Raw genomic sequence first — 26,202 nt, forward strand, 5'->3', positions numbered from 1 at the left:
GGTCACAAAGAGTCAGGCACGACTGAAGCAACTTAGCACAGCACAGCACAGCACAATGGCTGATAATTGCCCTGCTGCTGCTACTGCTGCTAAGTCACTTCAGTTGTGTCCGACTCTGTGCGACGCCATAGATGGCAGCCCACCACGCTCTGCTGTCCCTGGGATTCTCCAGGCAAGAACACTGGAGTGGGTTGCCATTTCCTTCTCCAATGCGTGAAAGTGAAAAGTGAAAGTGAAGTCGCTCAGTCGTGTCTGACTCTTCGAGACCCCATGGACTGAAGCCTACCAGGCTCCACCTTCCATGGGATTTTCCAGGCAAGAGTACTGGAGCGGGTTGCCATTGCCTTCTACCTTGGAGAAAGAAACAGACATCTAGATCCAGGAAGCATAAGGAGTACCAAATACAGTGAATCTAAAGAGATTATTGCCAAATTCAGACTTAAATTGAAGAAAGTAGGGAAAACCACTAGGCCATTGAGGTATGACCTAAATCAAATCCCTTATGATTATACAGTGGAAGTGAGAAATAGATTTAAGGGACTAGATTTGATAGATAGAGTGCCTGATGAACTATGGATGGAGGTTCATGACATTATACAGGAGACAGGGATCAAGACCATTCTCATGGAAAAGAAATGCAAAAAAGCAAAATGGCTGTCTGAGGAGGCCTTACAAATAGCTGTGAAAAGAAGAGAAGCGAAAAGCAAAGGAGAAAAGGAAAGATATAAGCATCTGAATGCAGAGTTCTAAAGAATAGCAAGGAGAGATAAGAAAGCCTTCCTCAGCAATCAATGCAAAGAAACAGAGGAAAACAACAGAATGGGAAAGACTAGAGATCCCTTCAAGAAAATCAGAGATACCAAGGGAACATTACATGCAAAGATGGGCTCAGTAAAGGACAGAAATGGTATGGACCCAACAGAAGCAGAAGATATCAGGAAGAGGTGGCAAGAATACACAGAAGAACTGTACAAAAAAGATCTTCATGACCAAGATAATCACAATGGTGTGATCACTCACCTAGAGCCAGACATCCTGGAATGTGAAGTCAAGTGGGCCTTAGAAAGCATCACTACGAACAAAGCTAGTGGAGGTGATGGAATTCCAGTTGAGCTATTTCAAATCCTGAAAGATGATGTTGTGAAATTGCTGCACTCAATATGCCAGCAAATTTGGAAAACTCAGCAGTGGCCACAGGAAAAGGTCAGTTTTCATTCCAATCCCAAAGAAAGGCAATGCCAAAGAATGCTCAAACTACCACACAATTGCACCTATCTCACACGCTAGTAAAGTAATGCTCAGAATTCTCCAAGCCAGGCTTTAGCAATACGTGAACCGTGAACTTCCAGATGTTCAAGCTGGTTTTAGAAAAGGCAGAGGAACCAGAGATCAAATTGCCAACATCTGTTGGATCATCAAAAAAGCCAGAGAGTTTCAGAAAAACATCTATTTCTGCTTTATTGACTATGCCAAAGCCTTTGACTGTGTGGATCACAATAAACTATGGAAAATTCTGAAAGAGATGGGAATACCAGACCACCTGACCTGCCTCTTGAGAAATTTGTATGCAGGTCAGGAAGCAACAGTTAGAACTCAACATGGAAAACCAGACTGGTTCCAAATAGGAAAAGGAGTACGTCAAGGCTATATATTGTCACCCTGCTTATTGAACTTATATACAGAATGCATCATGAGAAATGCTGGGCTCGAAGAAACACAAGCTGGAATCAAGATTTCTGGGAGAAATATCAATAACCTCAGATATGCAGATGACACCACCCTTATGGCAGAAAGTGAAGAGTAACTAAAAAGCCTCTTGATGAAAGTGAAAGAGGAGAGTTAAAAAGTTGGCTTAAAGCTCAACTTCAGAAAACTAAATCATGGCATCTGGTCCCATCATTTCATGGGAAATAGATGGGGAAATAGCGGAAACAGTGTCAGACTTTAGTTTTTGGGGCTCCAAAATCATGGCGGATGGTGATTGCAGCCATGAAATTAAAAGATGCTTACTCCTTGGAAGGAGGGTTATGACCAACCTAGATAGCATATTCAAAAGCAGAGACATTACTTTGCCAACAAGGTCCGTCTAGTCAAGGCTATGGTTTTTCCAGTGGTCATGTATGGATGTGAGAGTTGGACTATGAAGAAAGCTGAGTGCCGAAGAATTGATGCTTTTGAAGTGTGGTGTTGGAGAAGACTCTTGAGAGTCCCTTGGACTGCAAGGAGATCCAACCAGTCCATTCTGAAGGAGATCAGTCCTGGGTGTTCTTTGGAAGGACTGATGCTAAAGCTGAAACTCCAATACTTTGGCCACCTCATGCAAAGAGTTGACTCATTGGTAAAGACCCTGATGCTGGGAGGGATTGGGGGCAGGAGGAGAAGCGGACGACAGAGGATGAGATGGCTGGATGGCATCACCGACTCGATGGACGTGAGTTTGGGTAAACTCCGGGAGTTGGTGATGGACAGCGAGCCCCAGCGTGCTGTGATTCATGGGGTCGCAAACAGTCGGACACAACTGAGTGACTGAACTGAACTGAAAAAGACCAACACTGAGACACATTACAATTAAGTTGTCAAAAATGGCAATCCACTCCAGCACTCTTGCCTGGAAAATCCCATGGATGGAGGAGCCTGAATGGCTACAGTCCATGGGGTCTCAGAGTAGGACATGACTGAGCGACTTCACTTTCACGTTAAAGACAAAGAGTGATTTTTTAAATTTTAAATTTATTTATTTTATTAGAGGCTAATTACTTTACAAGATTGTATTGGTTTTGCCATACATCAATATGAATATGCCATGGGTGTACATGTGTTCCCAATCCTGAACCCCCCTCCCACCTTCCTCCCCATACCATCCCTCTGGGTCATCCCAGTGCACCAGCCCCAAGCTTCCTGTATCCTGCATTGAACCTGGACTGGCAATTCATTTCTTATATGATATTATACATGTTTCAATGCCATTCTCCCAAATCATCCCCCCTCCCTCTCCCACAGAGTCCAAAAGACTGTTCTATACATCTGGGTCTCTTTTGCTGTAAAAACAGTTAAACAAAAGCAACTTTTTACACATAAGGCAATCCCTGCAATACTATGAAGAAATTTTCCAGCAGAAACTTTGCTGTCCAGAGGGAGTGAGAAGATACATTTAAAGTGCTTAGGATAAAAGCTTCCAACCAAGAATACTCCACCTAGAAAAACTGTCATTCAGAATTAAATGAGAGATAAAAAGTTTCCCAGACAAATAAAACTGGAAAGAGTTCATCACCAATAGATCTTTTCCCTGATAGCTTTATTTCTGTCCTGATAGCTCAGTTGGTAAAAGAATCTGCTTGCAATGCAGGAGACCCTGGTTCAATTCTTGGGTGGAAAGATTCACTGGAAAAGAGATAGGCTACCCACTCCAGTATTCTTGGGCTTCCCTTATGGCTCAGCTGGTAAAGAATCTGCCTGTAATGTGGGAGACCTGGGTTTGAACCCTGGGTTGGGACAATCTCCTGAAGAAGGCAAAGCCTACCCACTCCAGTATTCTGGCCTGGAGTATCCACGGACTCTATAGTCCATGGGGTTGCAAAGAGTCGGACACAACTGAACAACTTTCACTTTATAATAAATGTCAAAGGGAATTCTTCAAGTTAAAGTGAAAGGACTCTAATTAATAATACGAAAATATTTGAAAATATAAAACTCAATGGTTAAGGTAAATATGTAGGAAAATCCAGACTATTCTGATATAGTGGTGGTAGGTAAATCATCCAGAATTCTAGTATAAAGGTTAAAATACAAAGTATTAAAAATAACTATAAATACAATAATTTGTTAATGTATACACAACATAAAAATATGTAAATGGTGACATCAAAAATATAAAAGGTGGGGGAATGTAGAAATATAGAGTGCTTGCATACATTCAAAGTTAAGTTGTTGCCAGCTTTAAATACACTACTATAAGATGTTTCATATAAGCTTCATAATAACCACACAACAAAACCTATAGTACATATACAAAAGGAAACAAATCTAAGCATATCATGATAGAAACCATCTAATCACAAAGGAAATGAACAGAGGAAGAAAGGAAAAAAGGAAGGTCAAGACAGACAGAAACAATTAACAAAACGGCAATATGGAGTCCATGCCTACCAATAATTGCTGGAAATGTAAATGGACTAAATTCTCCAATCAAAAAACACAGAGTGGCCTAATAGATTGAAAAAGAAGAGGAATAAAAAGAAAAAGCCCCAACTATATGCTGCCTACAAGAGATGCATTTCAACTTTAGGACATACATAGGCTTAAAGTGAAGGGATTAAAAAAAATTATTCCATGCAAGTAGTATTGAGCGACTTCACTTTCACTTTTCACTTTCATGCATTGGAGAAGGCAATGGCAACCCACTTCAGTACTCTTGCCTGGAAAATCCCATGGACGGAGGAACCTGGTGGGCTGTAGTCCATGGGGTCACACAGAGTCGGACACGACTGAAGCGACTTAGCAGCAGCAGCAGCAGTATTGAGAAAACTGACAGCCACGTGAAATAGAGTAACTAACTACTAACACTACACAGGAAAATCAACTCAAAATTATTAAAGACTTGGATGTAAGACCTGAAATCATGGAAGAAAATATAGGCAATAAGCTCCTTGACATTAATCTTGGTGATGATTTTTTTGTATTTGCCACTAACAACAAAGACAAAAAAAAAGCAAAATTAAACAAATGGCACAACACCAACCTGAAACGCTTCTGTATAGCAAAGGAAACCATCAGCAAAATTAAAATATTACTTACTGAATGGGAAACACATTTGGCAAACCACATGTCCTGCTGCTGCTGCTGCTAAGTCGCTTCAGTCGAGTCCGACTCTGTGCGACCCCATAGGCGGCAGCCCACCAGGATCCCCCATCTCTGGGATTCTCCAGGCAAGAACGCTGGAGTGGGTTGCCATTTCCTTCTCCAATGCATAAAAGTGAAAAGTGAAAGTGAAGTCGCTCAGTCGTGTCTGACTCTTAGCGACCCCATGGACTGCAGCCTACCAAGCTCCTCCATCCATGGGATTTTCCAGGCAAGAGTACTGGAGTGGGTTGCCATTGCCTTCTCCGAAACTACATGTCCTAATAGAGGTTTTATATGTAAAATATACAACTTAAACAACTCAATGGCAAAAACTGAATAACTCAATTTAAAAAATGGGCTTAGAACATGAATAGACATTTTTTTTCCATAGGAGACTTTCAAATGACTAAAAAGTACATGAAAAGTTGCGCAACATCACTAATCATCCTGGAAATACAAATCAAAACCACAATGAGCTATCTCCCCACACTTGCTTAGGCTAGCTATTATTAAAAAGATAAGAGATAACAAATGCTGGAGAGGATGAGAAAAGAAAACCCGGTTAGGGTGAATATAAATTGGAACAGCATGGGGGTTCCTCAAAAAATTAAAGATAAAACTATCATCACTCCCATTCCTCAGTATATATTCAAAGGAAATGAAATTAGCATCTTGAAAAGATATCCGCACTCCACGTTTACTGCAGCATTATTAACAATAGCCAAGATATGGAAACAACCTAAATGTCCATCAACAGATGAATGGTTAAGAAAAGGCAGTGTGTATATACAATGGAATATTATTCAGTCTTCAAAAAAGAAGGAAATCCTGCCATTTGCAGCAGCATGGATCAACCTGGTGGGCATTATTTTAAGGAAGTAAGCCAGAGACAAACAAGTACTATATGGTATTACTTATACGTGGAATTAAATAAAAGTCAAACTCATAGAAACAGAGAGTAGAATGGTGGTTGTGAGGGGCTTGGGGTGTGGGAGAAACAGGGTACAAACCTTCAGTTATATGATAAATAAGGTCTTGGGATCTGTTTAATATAGTGACTATAGTAAATACTGTATGATATAAGAGATTAGAAATTAAGTATTCTTACCAAGAAAGAAAAAAAAGTAAATATGTGATACGATGGTTCTGTTAACTTGACACTAGGAATCCTTTCCCAGCAAACACATGTATCAAATCATCACCTTGTATACCTTAAATGTATTATAATTTTATGTCCATTACACCTCAATAAAACTGAAGAAAAAACTAAACATAAATGCAAAAAGAAGTAGCAAAAACTCCAGGCTGACTTTTGAAAGAACAAGAATATGAGAATATAACCCTTGCTCACCACTGTTGAAACAAGAGCCCTGACTTAGGGCATAAACAAACTTCAGTAACAAAATAATTCAGTAAAATATTTATTTGGATTAAAGTCAGTAAATTTGTTAATGTACCCTGAAAAGTTCACTTTCTTTGATATTTTTATATCAGAAGGGAAACCTTCCACTTTTGTCATGTCTACTTGAATTTTCTTTCATATTTATTCACAAATAAGATAACCAGATCTAAATGCTTTTCTATTCATGGCAAAGCAAAATGGTTCCTGTGCACTTGTGAAGGCTGAGCTGATTAGTGATAAAAGGTGAATCCAACACTCTGAATTATAATCCCAGTGATTTAAAATACTAGGGCAGAAAGTAAGAAAGACTTCTTCAGCAAATCATTGCTTTCCATACCAGAATTCTTTAATCTTTTGAGGCTATAATGTTAGAAATTGCATTTAAGGGGCATGATGTTAACATTTCTGTAACAATATGAATTATTAAGACAAAAAAGACAGATATTCTTACATTCCTTAGGTTTTAACATACAGGGCTACTATTATCATGGTAATCTAGAGTATATGATCATGGAATTTTCTGACAGTAAATGTGGCACTTACCCATTCGAAGACATTCCAGAGAAGCCTGGCCCCAGTTCCTTGTAAATGAAGATTCAATATAGTAGCAGTGACCATGGAAAGGAATCCATGCTGAGTGCTCTGTCTCAGGGCATCTACCAGGCAGCTGTGGGGGTTCAGTGGCAGGGATTTCTGTTAATAAAAAGATATTTGAAATAAAGTAAGATCTGAAGCTTCTGTAGTACACAGAATAAAATATTAACAATTAAGAAAATTTTCATCATCTGTTATTATTTTTTTAAAGCCCTAATGGTAATCATTTAGATCTACCATTTCTATTACTGAGATTTCTTTTTACTTTATCTTTATTTTATTTTTAAAATATTTAAATAGAAGTTATTGTGGTACAATGGCAATCAACCACATTCATAATTAAGAATATAGATCTACAGATACCTACAAAGATGTTAGTAAGTTCCCCAAAAATAATTTGCAAAGTGAGTCTTCCTGGAAACTCTTCATTTTCTAGGATCCTTGCCCCTATAAAACCATCTTAGCTGTGACTGACATTGATGTTAAAACTAAGTGCTATAGGTAGAATTTTAGGACTTTATCACTGTCCAAATTCAACTATATGTTAAGACTTTATCACTGTAATATCTCTGACTCCAATGAATCTGCATTGTTGTTCATTCATTAACTCACATCCAATGCTTTGTGACTCCATGGACTGCAGCACCCCAGGTTTCCTGTCCTTCCCCATCTCCCAGTGTTTGTTCAAACTCAAGTCCATTGAGTCGGTGATGCCATCCAACCATCTCATCCTCTGTCCTATCCTTCTCCTCCTGCTCTCAATCTTTCCCAGCATCCGGGTCTTTTCCAATGAGTTGGCTCTTTGCATCATGGGGCCTATGTATTGGAGCTTCAGCTTCAGCATCAGTCCTTCCAATGAGTATTTGGTTTTGATTTCCTTTAGGACTGACTGGTTTGATCTCCTTGTTGTCCAAGGAACTCTCAAGTCTTCTCCAGCACCACAGCTTGAAAGGATCAATTCTTTGGTGCTCAGCCTTCTTTATGGTCCAACTCTCATATCCATATGTGACTACTGGAAAAACTATACCTTTGATTATAAGGACCTTTGTCAGCAAAGGAATGTCTTGCTTTTGAATATGCTGTCTAGGTTGGTCATAGTTTTTCTTCCAAGGAGCAAGTGTCTTTTAATTTCATGGCTGCAGTCACTGCATCACTGACAGTGATGTTGGAGCCCAAGAAAGTAAAGTCTGTGACTATTTCCACTTTTTTCCCTATTTATGTGCTGTGAACTGATGGGACTGGATCCACCATCTTAGTTTTTTGAGTGTTAAGTTTTAAGCCAGCTTTTTCACTCTCCTTTTTCACCCTCATCAAGAGGCTCTTTAGTTCTTCTTCACTTTCTGCCATTAGAGTGGTATCATCTGAATACCTGAAGTTGTTGGTATTTCTTTCAGCAGTTTTGATTCCAGCTTGTGCTTCATCCAGCCCAGCATTTCGCATGATGTACTCTGCATATAAGTTAAATAAGCAGAGTGATGAATACAGCCTTGGCACACTCCTTTCCCAATTTTGAACCAATCTGTTGTTCCATGTCCAGTTCTAACTGTTGCTTCTTGACCTGCATACAGGCTTCTTGGGGAGCCAGGTAAGGTGTTCTTGTATTTCCATCTCTTTAAGAATTTTCCACAGTTTATTCTGACTCACAGAGTCAAAGGCTTTAGCATAGTCAATGAAGCAGAAGTAGATTTTTTTCTGGAATTCTCTTGCTTTTTCTATGATCTAAGAAAAGTTGACAATTGGATCTCTGGTTCCTCTGCCTTTTCTAAATCCAGCTTGAATATCTGGAAGTTCTTGGGTCACCTACTGCTGAAGCCTAACTTGGAGGATTTTGAGCATTACCTTGCTAGCATGTGAAATGAGTGCAACTGTATGGGAGTTTGAACATTCTTTGGCATTGCCTTTGGAATTAGAATGAAAACTGACCTTTTCCAGTCCTGTGGCCACTGCTGAGTTTCCAAATTTGCTGGCATACTGAGTGTAGCACTTTAGCAGCAGCAGCATTTAGGATTTGAAAAAGTTCAGCTGGAATTCCATCACCACCACTAGCTTTGTTCACAGTGATGCTTCCTAAGGCCCACTTGACTTTGCACTCCAGGATGTCTGGCTCTAGGTGAGTGACCATACCATCATGATTATTTGGGTCATTAAGACCTTTTTTGTATAGTTATTCTGTGTATTCTTCTCACATCTTCTTAATTTCTTCTGCTTCTCTTGCTACTGCTAAGTCACTTCAGTCGTGTCTGACTCTGTGTGACTGACTCCATAGATGGCAGCCCACCAGGCTCCGCTGTCCCTGGGATTCTCCAGGCAACAACACTATAGAGTGGGTTGCCATTTCCTTCTCCAATGCATGAAAGTGAAAAGTGAAAGTGAAGTTGCTCAGTCGTGTCCAACTCTGCATGACCCCATGGACTGCAGCCTACCAGGCTCCTCCGTCCATGGGATTTTTCAGGCACGAGTACTGGAGTGGGTTGCCATCTGCTTCTCTTAGGTCCTTGCTATTCTGTCCTTTATTTTGCCCATCTTTGCATGAAATGTTCCCTTGGTATCTCCAATTTTCTTAAAGAGATCTCTAGTCTTTCCCATTCCATTGATTTCCTCTTTCTTTTCATTGTTCACTCAAGAAAGTTTCATATCTCTCCTTGCTATTCTCTGGAACTCTGCATTCAGTTGTGTATGTCTTTCCCTTTCTACTTTGCCTTTGGCTCCTCTTCTTTTCTCAGCTTTATGTAAGGCCTCCTCAGACAACCACTTTACCTTCTTGGATATCTTTTTCCTGGGGATAGTTTTGGTCACTGCCTCCTATACAATGTTACGAATCTCCATCCATAGTTCTTCAGGCACTGGGGCTACCAGATCTAAACCCTTGAATCTATCACCTCCACTGTGTACTCATAAGAGATGTGATTTAGGTCATACTGAATGGTCTAGCGGTTTTCCCTACTTTCTTCAATTTAAGGCTGAATTTTGTAATAAGGACCTCATGATCTGAGCCACAGTTAGCTCCAAGTCTTGTTTTTGCTGACTATATAGAGCTATCCATCTTCAGCTGCAAAGAAAATAATCAATCTGATTTCAGTATTGACCATCTGGTGATGTCCATGTGTAGAATCATCTCTTGTGTTGTTGGAAGAAGGTATTTGCTACGACCAGTGCATTTTTTTGACAAAACTCTGTTAGCCTTTGCCCTGCTTCATTCTGTACTCCAAGGCCAAACTTGCCTGTTACTCCAGGTATCTCTTCACTTCCTACTTTTGCATTCCAATCCCCAGTGATGAAAAGGATGTCCTTTTTTGGTGTTAGTTCTAGAAAGTCTTGTAGGTCTTCATAGAACTGTTCAACTTCAGCTTCTTTGACATTAGTGGTTGGAGCATAGACCTGGATTACTGTGATGTTGAATGGCTTGCCTTGGAAATGAACCAAATCATTCTGTTGTTTTTGAGATTGTACCTAAGTACTGCATTTTGGACTCTTTTATTGAATATGAGGACTACTCCATTTCTTCTAAGGGACTCTTGCCCCCAGTAGTAGATAAAATGGTCATCTGAATTAAATTCACCCTTTCCCATCCATTTTAGTTCACTGATTCCTAAGATGTCGATGTTCACTCTTGCCATCTCCTGCTTGACCACATCAATTTAACTTGATTCATGGACCTAATATTCCAGGTTCCTATGCAATATTGTTCTTTATAGCATTGGATTTTACTCAGTATCAGTTATATCCACAACGGGGCATCATTTCTGCTTTGGCCCAGCCTCTTCATTCTTTCTGGAGATATTTCTCCATTCCTCCCCAGTAGCATACTGGACACCTACTGACCTGGCAGGCTCATCTGGTGTCGTATCTTTTTGCCTTTTCACACTGTTCCTGGGATTCTTGAGGCAAGAATACTGAAGTGGCTTGCCATTCCCTATTCCAGTGAACTACATTTTGTTATAATTCTCCCTCATGACCTGTCTGACGTGGGTGACCCTACCCATGGCTCAAAGCTTCACTGAGTTACACAAGGCTGTAATCAATGTGATAATTTTGATTAACTTTCTGTGACTGCTGTTTTTGTTCTGGAGGCTGTAGGACTATAGTTCTTGCTTCTTCTGTCTGTCCTCTGATGGATGAGGATAAGAGGCTTGTGCAAGCTTCTTGAGGGGAGAGACTGGCTGCAGGGAAAACTGGGTCTTGCTCTGTAGGCAGGTCCATGCTTAAATCTTTAATCATGTCTGCTGATAGGTGGAGCTGAGCTCCTTCCCTGCTAGCTGTTTGGCCTGAGGCGACCCATTCTGATAAAAGTATTTTGATACAGCTGTGTTGTCAATATCAAAAGCAGTCATAATTTCCTGAGGACTGTGATATCATAGACTCAGAGGATAATCCCAAATAATAAAACAAATTAGATATGTAAAAATAAACTCCAGCAATGAAGGAAATTTTCTCTCTCTGACCTATATATATTTGTTTATTGCCAAGTCAGTCTTTGGTTAGGTGAAGGAATATGTTTTCCCTTATCCCTAAGTTACCCCAAAACATATGACTGTTTAAGAATATCAACGGTGGTTTGTATTAGCTTATTGAGAAAATTTCAAACCCTTGACTGTTTTTGTGTACTCGATTACCATCTGATCTTTTGCAGAGAAAATAAAAGCTTTCATTGCACTGTGCTGTCTTCCAGTAGCCATCAAGATCCATATAAGCACATGCTGACTTCAGTCTGGGCTCATCAGGAGCCCAATTAGTGTACCTCACCCTCCATTTATCAGTCCAAATGTAGTCATTATTGGTCTGTAAAGAATAAAAACAACCATTAACATCAAGCCCAGAGTCATTTAGAAAATACCAAAAGAACCCAGTGAGGAGTAAAAAGTTATGTTTAAGACTGTGATTTGACAAGGAGTCTTCAACATTTGAGAATAAAAAGATTATAAATTACTTCTACCAACTCAAATTCAGGAAATGCAGCCTTTCTTAAGAAGAAAACTACTTCTTAAAGATACTCATGAAGACACCGTTAAAAGCTATTTTGAAAAACACCGGCTTAAAAACCTGTATCTTATTCTAGAAAACTCTATTTGCAGGCTTTCAGTGCAAAAGAGAGATTTTATCCTCAGAACAATATCTATTATACTATCATTGAAATGATAATAGAGATTAAGTAGTTTTTATTGAACTCATCCACCCTTGAGAGAAACATGTACCTCTTTTAATCTTACTGTTTGACTGTTAAAACAGGGCCAATGACAAATGACTGTGCAAGGTGACATGAGTGGATAAGAGAGGAGCTTGGGTCTCCTGCCTTCCAGTTAGGTGTCTCTCAACCATAAGGAAACATGATTGTATTTTTAAAAGCTAGTTGTTTTGTTCAATTTGCATACTCAAATCTTATTTAAACAAATTTATGGTCACATACAAATTAAATGATAACATCAAACATTTTCTTATCAGTGATATATTTTTAACAGTCTAAAAGAGATTTTACAGGTAAAGCCTACATTTTACAGATTCAGATAGCTTTAATCAGAGATAAGTACTTTTTTGGGGGGGGGAGGGGCTTCCCTGGTGGCTCAGAGGTTAAAGCGTCTGCCTGCAATGCAGGAGACCTGGCTCCGATCCGTGGGTCAGGAAGATCCCCTGGAGAAGGAAATGGCAACCCACTCCAGTGTTCTTGTCTGGAGAATCCCATGGACGGGGAAGCCTGGTGGGCTATAGTCCACGGGGTCGCAAAGAGTTGGACACTACTGAGCGACTTCACTTCACTTCAAGTACATTTTTAAACCATTCTAACAGTTATCACTTTCTAACTGCATTATTTAATTTACCAATGCAATTACCAAAGATTTAATGACAAAAGCAAAAGCATATGGTATTGCAACTTAGAATTTTGTAGTATTATACCATGTTTAATCAAATAATTACATAATCATTAACTCCATAGATATAATAAATATAACAGTATTATTTTAGTTATAAATGTTAGTATAATGGAAAGCTATTTAAACTTTCTAACAATAAATAAATCCCTATTTCAAACTCTTAACAGCATTGCAACCACAGCTGTGAGAAGAAAATATATGAATTAGTATGCAAATTAGTTACTAAAAATAGATTCAACATAGATGTAAAAATGTCGTGCTTAAGTTTAAACACAAAAATCATTGTGGCATTACTTAGATTTTTTTCCTGCATTTTATTTATTTATTTATTGGAGTAGAGTCATTTTACAATGTTGTGTTAGTTTCTACTGTACAGCAAAGTGAATCAGCTGCATGTACATATAGCCCCTCTTTTTTGGATTTCCTTCCCATTTAGATCACTATAGAGCATTGAGTAGCTTCCTGTGCTATACAGTAGCTTCTCATTGGTTACCTATTTTATACATAGTATCAATAGTGTATCTATGTCAATCCCAATCTTCCAATTCATCCCACCCCTCTCTTTCCCCCTTAGGGTCTGTATGTTTATTCTCTACCTCTATGTCTCTATTTCTGCTTTGTAAATAAGATCATCTGGAACCACTTACTTTTAAATGTTCACTACACACACCCTAACTCAGGAAATAGTCATTGCATGATGTATAAAATTCCATCTCTGCATCCAGGTAGAATAAGTCCTATAAAGTCTGACACCAGTCTGCTTTCCAGTTTTATCCCCTTCTATCTTTTCTCTCTTCTTGGTACTCCTTCCTTACATTCCGCCATCCTAGACTATATCTATAAAGTTTGATTTTCTCTGAGAAACTCTCTTGGTCCTCTCCCCTGGCACAAATGATCCTTTTCCTCTCAGGTCACAGCACTTTGTCTATATCCCTTTTTGACACTTGTATTATCTCCTAATTACTTATTGACATCTCTGTTCATTGCACTAGGAAGTTTATTGACTGACTAGTTAGATGGATAGACATATGGGTGGAGGAGAGATGGATCTCATGGTGTCAGAGAAGACTCGTTTTAGGAAAATTTTGGCAATGCCAGCACCACTCTTAGTTCTGAACCTCATCCCTCATTCTACCCCATCCTCTGCCAACCTTCTTTTCTGTTATAGAATCCAGAGAACTGACTGCAATGAAAATTATCCCATATGAATAGAAGCTGCACAACTTCAGAAAGGATAACAACTCTAGAATGATTTACCACAAAAAATAGGAAGAACCCCTCATTGCCCAGGAACTATGCCCCTGATGTTTTCTTTAACTCCTAAGGCATAGTTGTAATCATGACACTAAAAAGACTTAATGCATGAAACTGAATAGATGCAGAATCTAACTTTAATATTCAAAAGCACTATGACAGTTAATATTAGTTGGATAAGCCTTAGTTTGATTTCGGACACACATCACTAACTTGCCAGATCCTTGAAGGCACCATGCAGTAGAAAAATTGGGTCTCATATATGTTAGTATCGTTTTCTTTTCTTTTTTTAATTTATTTTTAACTGGAGGAGTATAATTGCTTTACAATATTGTGCTGGTTTCTGCCATTCAACAACATGAATCAGCTACAAGTATTAATAAATCCCCTCCTCCTCAAGCCTCCCTCCCACTCCACCCCTCTGGGTTGTCACAGAGCACCTGGCCGAGCTCCCTGGGCCAGACAGTAACTTCCGAGTAGCTATCTGTTTGCACATGGTAATGTATATATGTCAATGCTACTCTCTCAATTTGTCCCACCCTCTCCTTCCTCGCACGTGTCCACAAATCCATGCTCTATGTCTGCATCTCTAGTCCTGATATGCCAACAGGTTTCTCAGTATCATTTTTCTAGATTCCATATATATGCATTAATATATGATATTTGTTTTCTCTTTCTGATTTACTTCACTCTGTATAATAGGCTCCAGGTAGCAGTTTCTCTCACATAATAAGTATTCAACAGAATGAACAAAAGAGAAATCAGATTCAATTACCATTTATCAGTCATGTCAAGTCACGCATGTTTCCAGCATCTTACCAAGTTACTGTTGAGGGCAATCCATACAGGTTCATTCAGTGTCTGCATGTGCATCCAGGCAAAAGCATTACTATAAGGATCTAGAATGCTAGCGATGTGGGAAGTGTGCATCTTGCAGTAATCATCAGCTTCATGCCACTGCAGCTTTAATTTCATAAGCGAATAGCTACTTTCACCATATTTAATAAAACCATCTTTCGGAATTGTTGTTGGAGAACTCGGCAAGGAACGGTCTGGAATAAAAAGAAATATTTTCACTAACACTAAACACAATTTGAGTGCCATCAGCACATGACTTCTATATTTCATGCATCCTAAAAAAGAATCTAAAAAGCCCAAATTCAAACCATTGATGTTAAACATGTTTTCATGAGCCATTTCAAATGAGAACACAGTTCTGTTTTTTAATCAGTATGCCTGATTGAAGTCATTTCTAAACTCTATTTAGAATATTAAGAGAAATACATGATCAAGTTTCTAAACTATACAACCAAAAAGACTTATAAATACAGTGAGATCTAGGGTTTGAATGAAAGAAATGCCACAGTTTAAACCCACAAATTAGAGGATGTCTATCAACCTGTCAATACTAATCTTTTTTTTTCCCCACGTTGATTAAATATTAAGATCGAGAATAGTCTTCTTCTCCTTCCCCTCCCCCATTCTGTTCCATTCTACCCATGGAATTTGCATTTATATCTATTTGACTTCATCTGTGTGACTTCATCAGTGATTCATGTACCTTCAAGAGACTGGTTTATGCTCTGAAGTGAAGCCATATAACAGTTGCCAGTTCATTTAACCTTGATGTCAGGATCAAGCTTTATTCTTATGATGAGTAAGAGCATCTTATCTCCATGCCTTATCCAAACTGCAGCCTTTGCAAGTTAGAGTCACCCTAGCTTTCTGATCTTTCCTCCTCTATCTCTTAGAGTGGGTTTCTAATAACTACTCTAGACCCACCCAGACTTTGATCAAGACTCCAAAGAATCTTGTTTCTGTGTGCCTTAGTGGATGCCCAAGAGCAGAACAGAGGTCAGTGAGTAACAGCCAGAGGGTGAAATCTGGCCTGTTGTCTGTCTTTATATAGCCCTTGAGTTTTTTAAATGGTTGGGGAAAGAAACCAAAGAACAATATTTTGTGACATGTAAACATTACATGAAATTCAAATTTGTGCACATAAATAAGGTTTCAGTGGAACTCAGCCACGCTCGCTTGTTTATGGACTATGATCGCCCACGATCACAGCAGAGTTGAGTCACTGCAACAGAAACTTTACGGACAGCAAAGCCTGCAATATTTATAATCTGTCTCTTACAGGAAAAGGTTGCCAACTCTGATCGAGGGCTCCACATATCCTTGCCTACCAATGTTGTCTTGGCCAGTTCTCTGATCTGTTCCACTGTACACCAACCCAACCCACCACGTGCCTTGTTCTGTCACCCCACGAATGCCAAACTTTCCTTTGATGACTCAGAGGCAGCAATTTTGATTCAGTAAAGAGGGAGGGCAACCTCCCCTTTCTTCTGCTGTTGCTGCCATCGTGTGTTGGTACAATAGCATTAGCCCAAGAGCCCCAGCCCAGGATCCTTACGTGTTACAGCCAGCAGGAAGTCAAGTCCTATCTTTCCCAGCTTGGGGAGAGCTGGGTTTGTCTTAGTATCATTGGAACAGCTTTGGTCTGCTAAAAGTGACAAATGAAGCTTAAGATAAAGCTTTACAAAGCTGTATTAAAGCCTATATGCAGCCAGGAAATTAGCTCCCTTGTCTAATTAGCTTATTTATTAAAACATTCATAGAAAAAATTGCAAGGAAAAACTAAACTTTTGAGAGGTATTTTCAGGTGCTAAGATTAAGGGTAATTTTTTCTTTTTATACTTTTCTGTATTTTCTAAAATTTCATCAAGGAACATGTGTTTACGGATTGTGTAAGTGTTTTTTAATTCATATATTCATATGTATTCATTCATGTCTTTATTTCTATATTTTTATATATTTACATGAATATAGTCATTCATTTTTATTCATACACATTCATATGAATAAAAACACTATTTTATCTTTATTTATTTTATCTAATTTTTTTAAGGCCATACCACGTGGCTTAAAGGATTTTAGTTACCAGACCAGGGATGGAACCTGTGCCCCCTGCCATGGAAGCACAGAGTCCTAACCATTGGATCATCAGAGAATTTTTGAGAACAACAGTGTTTAAAAAAAATACTGAACACATGTTCTTTGCTGAAATTTTAGAAAATATAGAAAAGCATAAAAATGAGAAAAAATTACTCAGAATTTAATCACCTCAATAGTTTAGTATTTCCTTATAATTTTTATATATAGAGAGAGAGGTATTATATAATGTATACAATATAAGTATAAATATATAGAGAGAGAGAGACAGTGTGTGAGAGACAAATTTTTTAAAAATCCAGAAAAATACAATAGTACAATGAAGGAACTAAAGTTCTTAATCCCACGATCCACACACATCCACTATTTCTATTTTGATGCATTCCCATAGCTTTTATGTTCTTATTTGTTTAAGACAGTTCAAAGTGTTTTTTTGCATCATCAGTAGTCTGTAAAATTTTATATTCTGCCTTTTTCACTTTCATACTGTCAACCTCTCCTTAAACCTAAATGATTAAAAATCTTAGAGATATTTTTTGTTGGCAGCAAATATCCACTCTCTTATGTTTATAGGAAGAAGAAAAAAATGATTTTAAGTTAGTCTAGGGATTATCATTCACTCTTGGAAGGGGTCTCCTTTCTTTCCCCCAAGACCAGAAACATAGAGGTGTCACTGGTGGCCTAAGAATCTGGTGCTCGAAGGGCATAACAAAGTGAGAGCTGCGACCATGGCTTGGACCAGCTTTTGGATTAATAGAAGGCTAGAATTTCTGCAGAACTTTCCAGTCATCTGAAGATATCAGTAGTGATTTTCACTCATTGTTCCCTGATTCCCCAGAAAGAACAGAAAAATTTGTTAGATCTGGGACAGCATGTACCTTCCAACTCAAACACCTCTTAAGAGCTCTGCTCAGGATGACAACAACCCACCTCATCTCCAACCCGTGTCTCTAACCTATCTTTTATTTTCTGATCCTCTTCTTAAGTAGCTAAACACTTTCTAATTTCACTTGAAACTAAAATGTACATAACTACAATCTAGATTCTTTGTCAATATCCACATATCTGTTCTATTTTCCTTGAACCATAGTCAAGGCTTTCTAAGGTGAAAAAAAGGACCATAAGTAAGACAATTACTTTTCAAAAAAAATAGAATACATAGCAAATACTGAGACATATATGATGTTTGGGGTCAACGGTTCTCAAATTACATGAATTTAAATGAGATGTCCCCACTCATTTTTTTTTAAGCAGAGGTAAGCAAACATCCCAAATTTCTATCAAAATTAGAAAAAGTTTCAACTTCAAGTTTAATCCATGCAGATTTTCTGGTAACAGATGAGTGAGCACATTCATCAATAAATTATAGAAAATATCCTTCTTGTCTGTCACAGGCATCCCTGGATGAACGTGTGAATCAAATAAACATATTGATGTGCGAGGGGTCACCTTTTTTAAGCAAAAACTTTTTTAGAGCAGTTTAAGACTCACAACATAATTGAGAAGAAAGTCGTCCTTAAAAAATATGTAAGAGCCCCACCTCTTACAGGCTGGTGAGGTCTGTTAGGACTTACCAGGGTGTGTCTGGCATATATAACCTCGCTTACTGTCGCAAGTGTCATCCATCCACTTCCCCGCATCCCTTGTGTTCCCTCCAATAACAACAACACAGTCAGCCTGTATATTCATGGAAGAAAAAAAAAGCCAAATATGGACCAAAAATTATTTAAACCAATCATTAAAAAGCAGGAAAAACAAATCCTTAATCCCTAACCTCCAAATTTTAGGATAGTCCTAATTCATTCAAGGCAAAAGGAGAAGGGGGCAGCACAGGATGAGATGGTTAGATAGCATCACTGACTCAGTGGACATGAATTTGAGCAAACTCCAGGAGATAGTGGAGGAAGAGGAGCTCATATGCTGCAGTCCATGGGGTGGCAAAGAGGTCGACATGACTCAGTGACTAAACAACAACAATTCATTGACAGCACGTTCGATTCATCCTGACTTTCCACACTATTGCACCAACTTCCATGCAGATCCCTCACACTGAACTCTTGCTATTTTAACTGAAAATTAAGTCAGTTCAGTTCAGTTCAGTTCAGTCGCTCAGTCGTGTCCAATTCTTTGCCACCCCATGGACTGCAGCATGCCAGGCTTTCCTGTCTATTACCAACTCCTGGAGCTTACTAAATTTGGGGGCTGGTTCTGAGAAATGTTGCTATCAGAAATGCCCAGAAAGCTACCACACCTTTCACTATGGCCAGAGTCATCTTTTCAGCCTCCCTGCCTCCAGCCTCATTATCCCATGAGCCTTAACTATCTGGAACCCTGTAATCCTACATTTCCAAGATTCTCCACTCATCCCTTCTTAGCTATTATCCTTCATTATCCTGGCTCAGCATCTCTGTTCTAAGCCAGGAAACTGTACAGAACAAGCATATTTCCTCTGCAAAATGCATGTGAACATTTCTCTCCCACTCTATCAAACTCTATCTAATCCTCTTCATTGTAAAGGCTCTGAAATTGTAACAGCACATGTGTTGATTTGTGTGTGTGTGAAATAAACTTTATGTTTTTATACAAGCTAAGAAAAAAATCTAGGAATAAAACTAACAAAAATTAACAATTTTTTTGCCCTGTATGGTCAGTTTATAGATTAGTTTGTTTCTGTTGTTTCTCCTTTTCATTATGTTCTTAAAAAAAAATACCTGAGCCATAATGAATTTTGTTGTTTTAAATAAAATTTATCACTCATCCATGAAGTCTTTCTAAGCAAACCCTATCTCACTCCATTCTACTTTTCAGCCTCATTTATGTAATAAGGATTCAAAGAATTTCTCCTCAGAAGATTATTTACCCATAACCAGAATATATTTACCCTATACATAGCGACCAAATTAATTATTATAAAGATGCCATTCTGATCAAATCATTTTTCTGCTTAAATCTTTTTTTTTGTTGCCTATCTGACAAAGTCCAAACTCTTTCCTAGGGCATCTAAATTTCTCTAAATTCTGTTTTCCACCCTCTAAAGCTGACTCCTACTTCTTTTCTGCATGAAACTCCTGCTATATTCAAAGCCCTTGTGTCCTGCCAAAACCCAGCTTATGTCTTTTTCTTGAAGACTTTATTCACTTTTCCCACTTAACATTACTTCCCCATCCCTTGCCACCCCCTAATCATTGTGTTTTAAACATCTTGAGTGAAAAGACCCATAGCTGATTCTTCCTCATATTCCTTCTTCCCACCAAAGGAAAACTTCTGTAGATATGTTGCATATGTTCCATAGAGATGGAGTGAAAATCACTCCATCCCATAGTAAGTTTCTTTCCTCCTAACTGCTATCATGCTTTATAGCTTCTTCTCATTACACATTTTCATTCTTTTACAGTCTTCTTTCTTTACAAGACTTGATATCTAGCTGAAGGGTAAGCTTCTTCAAGGTAAGAATAAAATCTTAAGTTCCTTCGTGTATTTTGAAATGCCTAATATAGCATTTAACACTGATTAGTTGGCTTTAATGATATAAGATCAAAAGTAGTGAAATAATGAACCCATCGCCTGCCTCTTAGATGAGTGTACAAAAGCACTTAGCAGACTGGCACATGGTCTGCACCCTGCAAATGGTAGCTCAATGATAATGATGATGATGATGATATCTTTAGAAGCAGTAGTAGTAACCATATCCCAAATACTACAAGAGCTTCAAGAGTTTAGGGGCAGCTGATGCAAAGAATATTGTTAACTCTGGGTTCAAGTGTACATGCTGACTACAACATAAGCCCATGTTGGAGCTGACTTTCCCTATTCCTCACTACCATCACCATCTCTTCCTACCCTTAACCTAAAGATACAGAGTTCTTAACTGAATTTATATTCCTTCGTTCAAGGCTGGTTCAGTCTGAAACAGTTAAAATCTATAAGAATGAATCAGATCAAGTAGATTTTTCACAGAAGATTAAACACTACCATGGTGACCTGAATACAAACTGATAGTGTACAGAGAGGTGACCTGACAGTGATACTTACATCTTCATAAGAAAGACTGCTCCTTCTCCCACCAGGGTATCCTTTCCCCCAGTTTGTGTAATGAACTCCTCGTCCGTCTGTCCAAAGGAAGGTGTGTTCTGAATTGATATCATTCAGCCCAGTCCAGGCATTAAAAGTGGAGTTCTTCATATGATATGTAAGAAATGCTGAAAGAAAGTTTCACAAGATAATTTTTAAACTTTGGGGGGAAATACTCAAATATCAAAAATATTCAAAATACATGAATTTACAAATACAAAGCACATGGTTAATGTCTTTATTATCATTTAAAAGTTTTACCATGAAAACAAACACATTCTAACCTGACCAGCATGTTATCACTTCAGCTTTGGACTTTGAAAAGCATTTCACAATAAAAAGTCTAGGTTTTACCCTGGTCACTGCAGACAGCTGTATAGGTTGTGCTCTGCTCAGGGGTACTGGAGCACTGGGGAAGGGGCAGCGAAAATCCAACCCCTGCCCCAGTCTCTATCTGGTACACCCAGATCTGTGTTGTGGTTGCCTACCATCCTGCACGAAGAATATTTTTTCTGATACAAGCAGTCATCCTATGAGTTAGCAGGTATCCTAATTAGATAAATAAGATAATCTGACTATAACAACTGGGGGCCAAAAAGAGCTCTTAATTCAAAAAAGTTCTGAAAACAAAAACTATCTATCAAAATAAAAAAGCATTAAGCTCTCAAATGATCACCACCTTGGATTGCCAAACCCAAAGAACTCCTGCAGGGTGGCCAACTCCTAGGGGTCAGCAGCCATCCATGTCCAGTGAGTGTACTTGGATCTAGGGGGCATCCTGATGCTAAGTGCTCACATCACTGGGAGAGAAATTCTAGAGAAAGTTAGAGAGGGTAGGACAAATATGGCCTGCTGCTTCTTTACCAATTCTGTGGCAGAAAGGATGGTGGCAAATATGCAGCAGCTGTAAAAGGCTTAAGTGCAACATGTTCCCCATTGTCTCTCCAGTAGCCCATCCCCATGCCTCCCAAACCACAGCAGCTGTCTTCTGAGGTTAGCGATCTTACCTTCCAGGAGCCGTGGACACCTAGGACTAGATGGACACCTACTGGAAGAACCTTGACTCTACAACAGGGTCTCCAATCCCTGAGCCACAGACTGGTCCATGGCCTGTTAGGAACTGGGCCACACAGCAAGAGGTAAGCAGAAGGTGAGCAGGGTTCCCTATATTTATAGATGCTCCACATTGCTCACATGACCTCCTGAGCTCCACCTCCTGTCAGATCAGTGGTGGTTTTAGATTCTCATAGGAGTGTGAAGCCTTCTGTGAACTGCACATGTGAGGGATTTAGGTTGCATGCTCCTTATGAGAATTTAATGCCTGGTGATCTGATTTTTCATATGGTGGGTTATCTAATTATTTAACATTATATCACAATGTAATAAGTGCACAATAAATGTAATGCACTTGAATCATCTCGAAACCACCTCCCCACCCAGTCCGTAGAAAAACTGCCATGAAACGGGTCCCTGGTGCCCAGAAGGTTGAGGGGGTGGGGGGTGGGGGGTGGTCACCGCTTTATAGGGCAATTTTCAAACATACACACTTAAACACAACTCCTGAATGCAAACAGGAAACCAAATGACTAACCACTTGCGTTACTAATACAAAATGTAAAATAGAAGGTAACCTACAGAGATTATCTGTTTATTCATGAAAAAAAAAAAAAAAAAACAGTTCCAGAGAAGGGCCACTGCTATATGCTTATTCTTCAGCAGAAAAGAAGATGTCACCACCCTGCTCAGAAATTTGCTTATTTCTCAACTAACTAAAAGTAAAGAAAAGATTCTAATATTTTCAGAAAGAAAAGTGCATGGACAGATATATATTTTGTTTTTATTTCCCAAACAAGATCATAACTCTTGCCCTATCCCCAACTCAAAATGAAATGTGGAAAAGCTCTACCTGCCAATATTTCAACACTGACTTGTTTTCTGCCAAGAACTACAATAAGAATCCAACGTGTGCCTGTTTTGCCAGGAATAATGTTATTTTATCTGAAAATTGTTTCCTTCTGCACATCTCTATTACCCAGGTTCTAATTTTGTGATGCCAGGAATCAGAACTCTGTGGTTAAGAGCGGAAATCAATTATTGTGTTTCTCTGCTGGGTAGCTAAGCCCAAAATGTGGTAGACTGGTTAGAGAAATGTGAATATTATACTCTTGAATTTTTTTATTGTGTGCTATGGTTTGACACTTTTATTCCAGCATCTGGCAAGCTGCTGAACTTGTCAAAGGTTCTCAGAGAAAGCTATGTTGATTTAGTGTAGAATGCATTCCGAAGAAGCACATGGTGGCATTCGTGAACTGAAATTCACACTTGGGGGAGTGACACACGGGGTTCCAAGGTCTCTCTTCTTTCTTACATTTTTTGAGATAAACCATTTTTTTTCCAGTAAATGATTTTGGAAGTCAAAGAACCTCAGAACCAAAAGGGAACTTAGAAACCATCCAGTCTATATCTCTCCCCCCACAACATCTGCATAAATTCCTCTGTACAATAAATATTCATTGAGCATCTTCCAGGCTATATACCAATCAACATATGTGACTCTGCAGCACCAACTTGAGTACCTTCTAATATAAGCATTTTTACAGTTCTTTAAAAATGCATGAAGCAACCCATCCAATTAACTCTAATTGTTGGAATAAGCTCCTAATTCTGAGATTAAAATTGTTTCCCCGTAACTGCCCTTTATGGGATCTAAGTCTTCCTTCTCGAGTCACATGGGACAATCCTTCAAAGTTCACATCTTTTCTGACTGTGAAATATAGGGTCTTTCAAACAGTCCTTATTCATGGCTAGCTGTGGTTTCAAAACTTTCATCTGTTTGGTTACTTTCATCTGAATGGCCTGCAATTGGTCAACATCCTTTTTAAAGTAACTAAGCAAATATCTACAAATAAAGTGGCCCCCAAAAGACCAAGTGAAAGGCTCAAGTACCTCCTATTGACAACAATATAATGAATTTTATTATCTGCTATATGGAAATGGTATGTTTCCTCCTCCTGTTCTTTAAAGCTCTGGCTTATCCTCATGTTTTCTCTAATTTTTTTTTCTCAATTTGTTCAATGTTTCTATTGGAAAATTAGTTTTATTGAATTATAAGTTATAGGATCAAGTGATTAGAAGAGCAGTAAATGGAAAATGAGCAATTTAAAAATTTTATTCCGAGAAACCTCTACTTTTTTGGCTCTTTTGTGAACAAACCAGTTTGGCAGAAAACGATAGAACTGAAGCTGGAAGATCCAGTTTGATTCCCAGTCCTACCCCTTCCCACCAAGCTCCTTGACCTAAGACTTTCTGCACACCACTTCCTCATTCACACTGGACTGATGATTCCTGCTTCAATAGATTCATTATAAAAATGGAAAGGCGATTTACACATAAGACATTCAGCATAGTGCCTACAACTAATAAAATAGCTCTCAATAAGAGTTTGTTCTTCCTTCCTAGACTTTACTCTAGAAAATAAAAAAATCATTTACTATAAGCAACAGTCTACCATTTTTTAGGGAAAAAATTACATATTTATGTGCATCACTGACTATAAAACAGCCCACACACCTTGCTCTTTTTCATTGTATATGGATGCCAGATTTCCTCCAAATCCTATGCAATCTTTTCGTGCCTCTTGCCAATTTTTTCTTTCTTCTTCAACAAATCCAAAGATTTTGAAACACTGGGATGGAAGGGAAAAAAATCACAGGAATTACATACAGATAATAGTGTGTACTAAAGAAATGAAAGTGATTCAGAGCTAAATATATGTTTGCTCACAACCAATCAAAAATGGAGGGTAAAAAAGTTTTTTTCTACCTTGGGACAACAGGCATTTGTGTATTTGGATAATACCTTCAAGTCTACTCTCAATTCCCATAGAGAATGTAACACGGGAGCTCTTGCCTAAAATTCTCTGAATTGATGAGGTAAGCAAAAGTTAACTTAAAGCTGAAAGATTTGCATTGTCACTCTCCATATTGATCAGAGCCAGGACTACAACTAGATTTTCTTAGTACCTTGTGATTGTAAAAATTCCAACCTTCTTTACAACCTCCTGGGACTGACACCGTGGTCGGGACAACTGTGGCATTGATGCTGCTGTTATGGCGCTGGCAGATGAAGGCATTTGGATAACCACAGTTAATGTCATTCCAAAACCCTGACAAACAACAGAATAGTTATATTAGATTTACATATTTACCTTTAAACCCCTTTTTTCCCCAAAACAAACAACTTTTTATTGAAGTAAAGTTGCTTTACAATGTTATGTTTTGAGTATACAGCACAGTGACTCCATTTTATATATACTATATAAAAGAATCTGAAAAAGAGGATTATATAAGAATTATATATAAGAATATATATATATGTTCTTTTTCAGATTCTTTTCCATTATAGGCTATTACAAGATATTAAAATAGTTCCCTGTGCCATACAGTAGGTATTTGTTGTTTATCTATTTTACATATAGTAGTTAAAAATACTTATAAAAAAATGTGTTTATATTGTATAAGGATTCTCAAAAATGATTTATACTACAAACATCATTTACACAAGAGACCAGAAAGATCTATGTGGATAACCTTTTGAGCTTTCACTTAAACCAGTAATAGTTCAATTTTAATCAAGTGTTTGCTACTGCTACTGCTAAGTCACTTCAGTCGTGTCCGACTCTGTGCGACCCCATAGACGGGAGCCCACCAGGCTTCCACGTCCCTGGGATTCTCAAGGCAAGAACACTGGAGTGGGTTGCCATTTCCTTCTCCAATGCATGAAAGTGAAAAGTAAAAGTGAAGTTGCTCAGGCGTGTCCGACTCTAGCGACCCCATGGACTGCAGCCTACCAGGCTCCTCCGTCCATGGGATTTTCCAGGCAAAAGTACTGGAGTGGGGAGCCATTGCCTTCTCCGAATCAAGTGTTTACTATGAGCAAAGACTATATTAGGTGTTACACAATTATTTAAATAGCCAGACTTGCTAGTAATAATAATCTAATGATACATAAACTTTATATATATAAGCATTTGCTTAGTAGTTTAGATGTATGATCTCCTCAATTTTCTCGACATCAGATACATTCTGTTGTTACTCCCATTTTACAGTTAAAGACATGGAGATAAAAAATGTTTCATAAAATGAGAAGAAGTGAGAAGACTGTGTCATTCATTAGCTTATTTATTTATAAGAAGAAAGGATGTAGTATCCATTCACCTTACAA

The 26,202-nt window shown here is 38.5% G+C and overlaps 1 protein-coding gene across 1 annotated transcript in view; it reads right to left on the bottom strand.

Annotated features, from left to right (window-relative positions):
- MRC1 (mannose receptor C-type 1) overlaps positions 1-26,202 on the bottom strand; it is a 113,879-nt gene that overhangs the window by 7,505 nt on the left and 80,172 nt on the right. The window contains exons 20-26 of the mRNA XM_027559833.1: positions 25,002-25,144; positions 24,550-24,664; positions 20,941-21,107; positions 18,483-18,585; positions 14,776-15,008; positions 11,449-11,614; positions 6,785-6,934 (exon numbers count right to left, since the gene is read on the bottom strand). Coding sequence (XP_027415634.1) covers positions 6,785-6,934; positions 11,449-11,614; positions 14,776-15,008; positions 18,483-18,585; positions 20,941-21,107; positions 24,550-24,664; positions 25,002-25,144 — 1,077 coding nt within the window. The remainder of the gene's footprint in view (positions 1-6,784; positions 6,935-11,448; positions 11,615-14,775; positions 15,009-18,482; positions 18,586-20,940; positions 21,108-24,549; positions 24,665-25,001; positions 25,145-26,202) is intronic.

The sequence above is a fragment of the Bos indicus x Bos taurus genome, chromosome 13 (genome assembly GCF_003369695.1).
Source record: "Bos indicus x Bos taurus breed Angus x Brahman F1 hybrid chromosome 13, Bos_hybrid_MaternalHap_v2.0, whole genome shotgun sequence".
NCBI classification, from domain to species: Eukaryota; Metazoa; Chordata; class Mammalia; order Artiodactyla; family Bovidae; genus Bos; species Bos indicus x Bos taurus.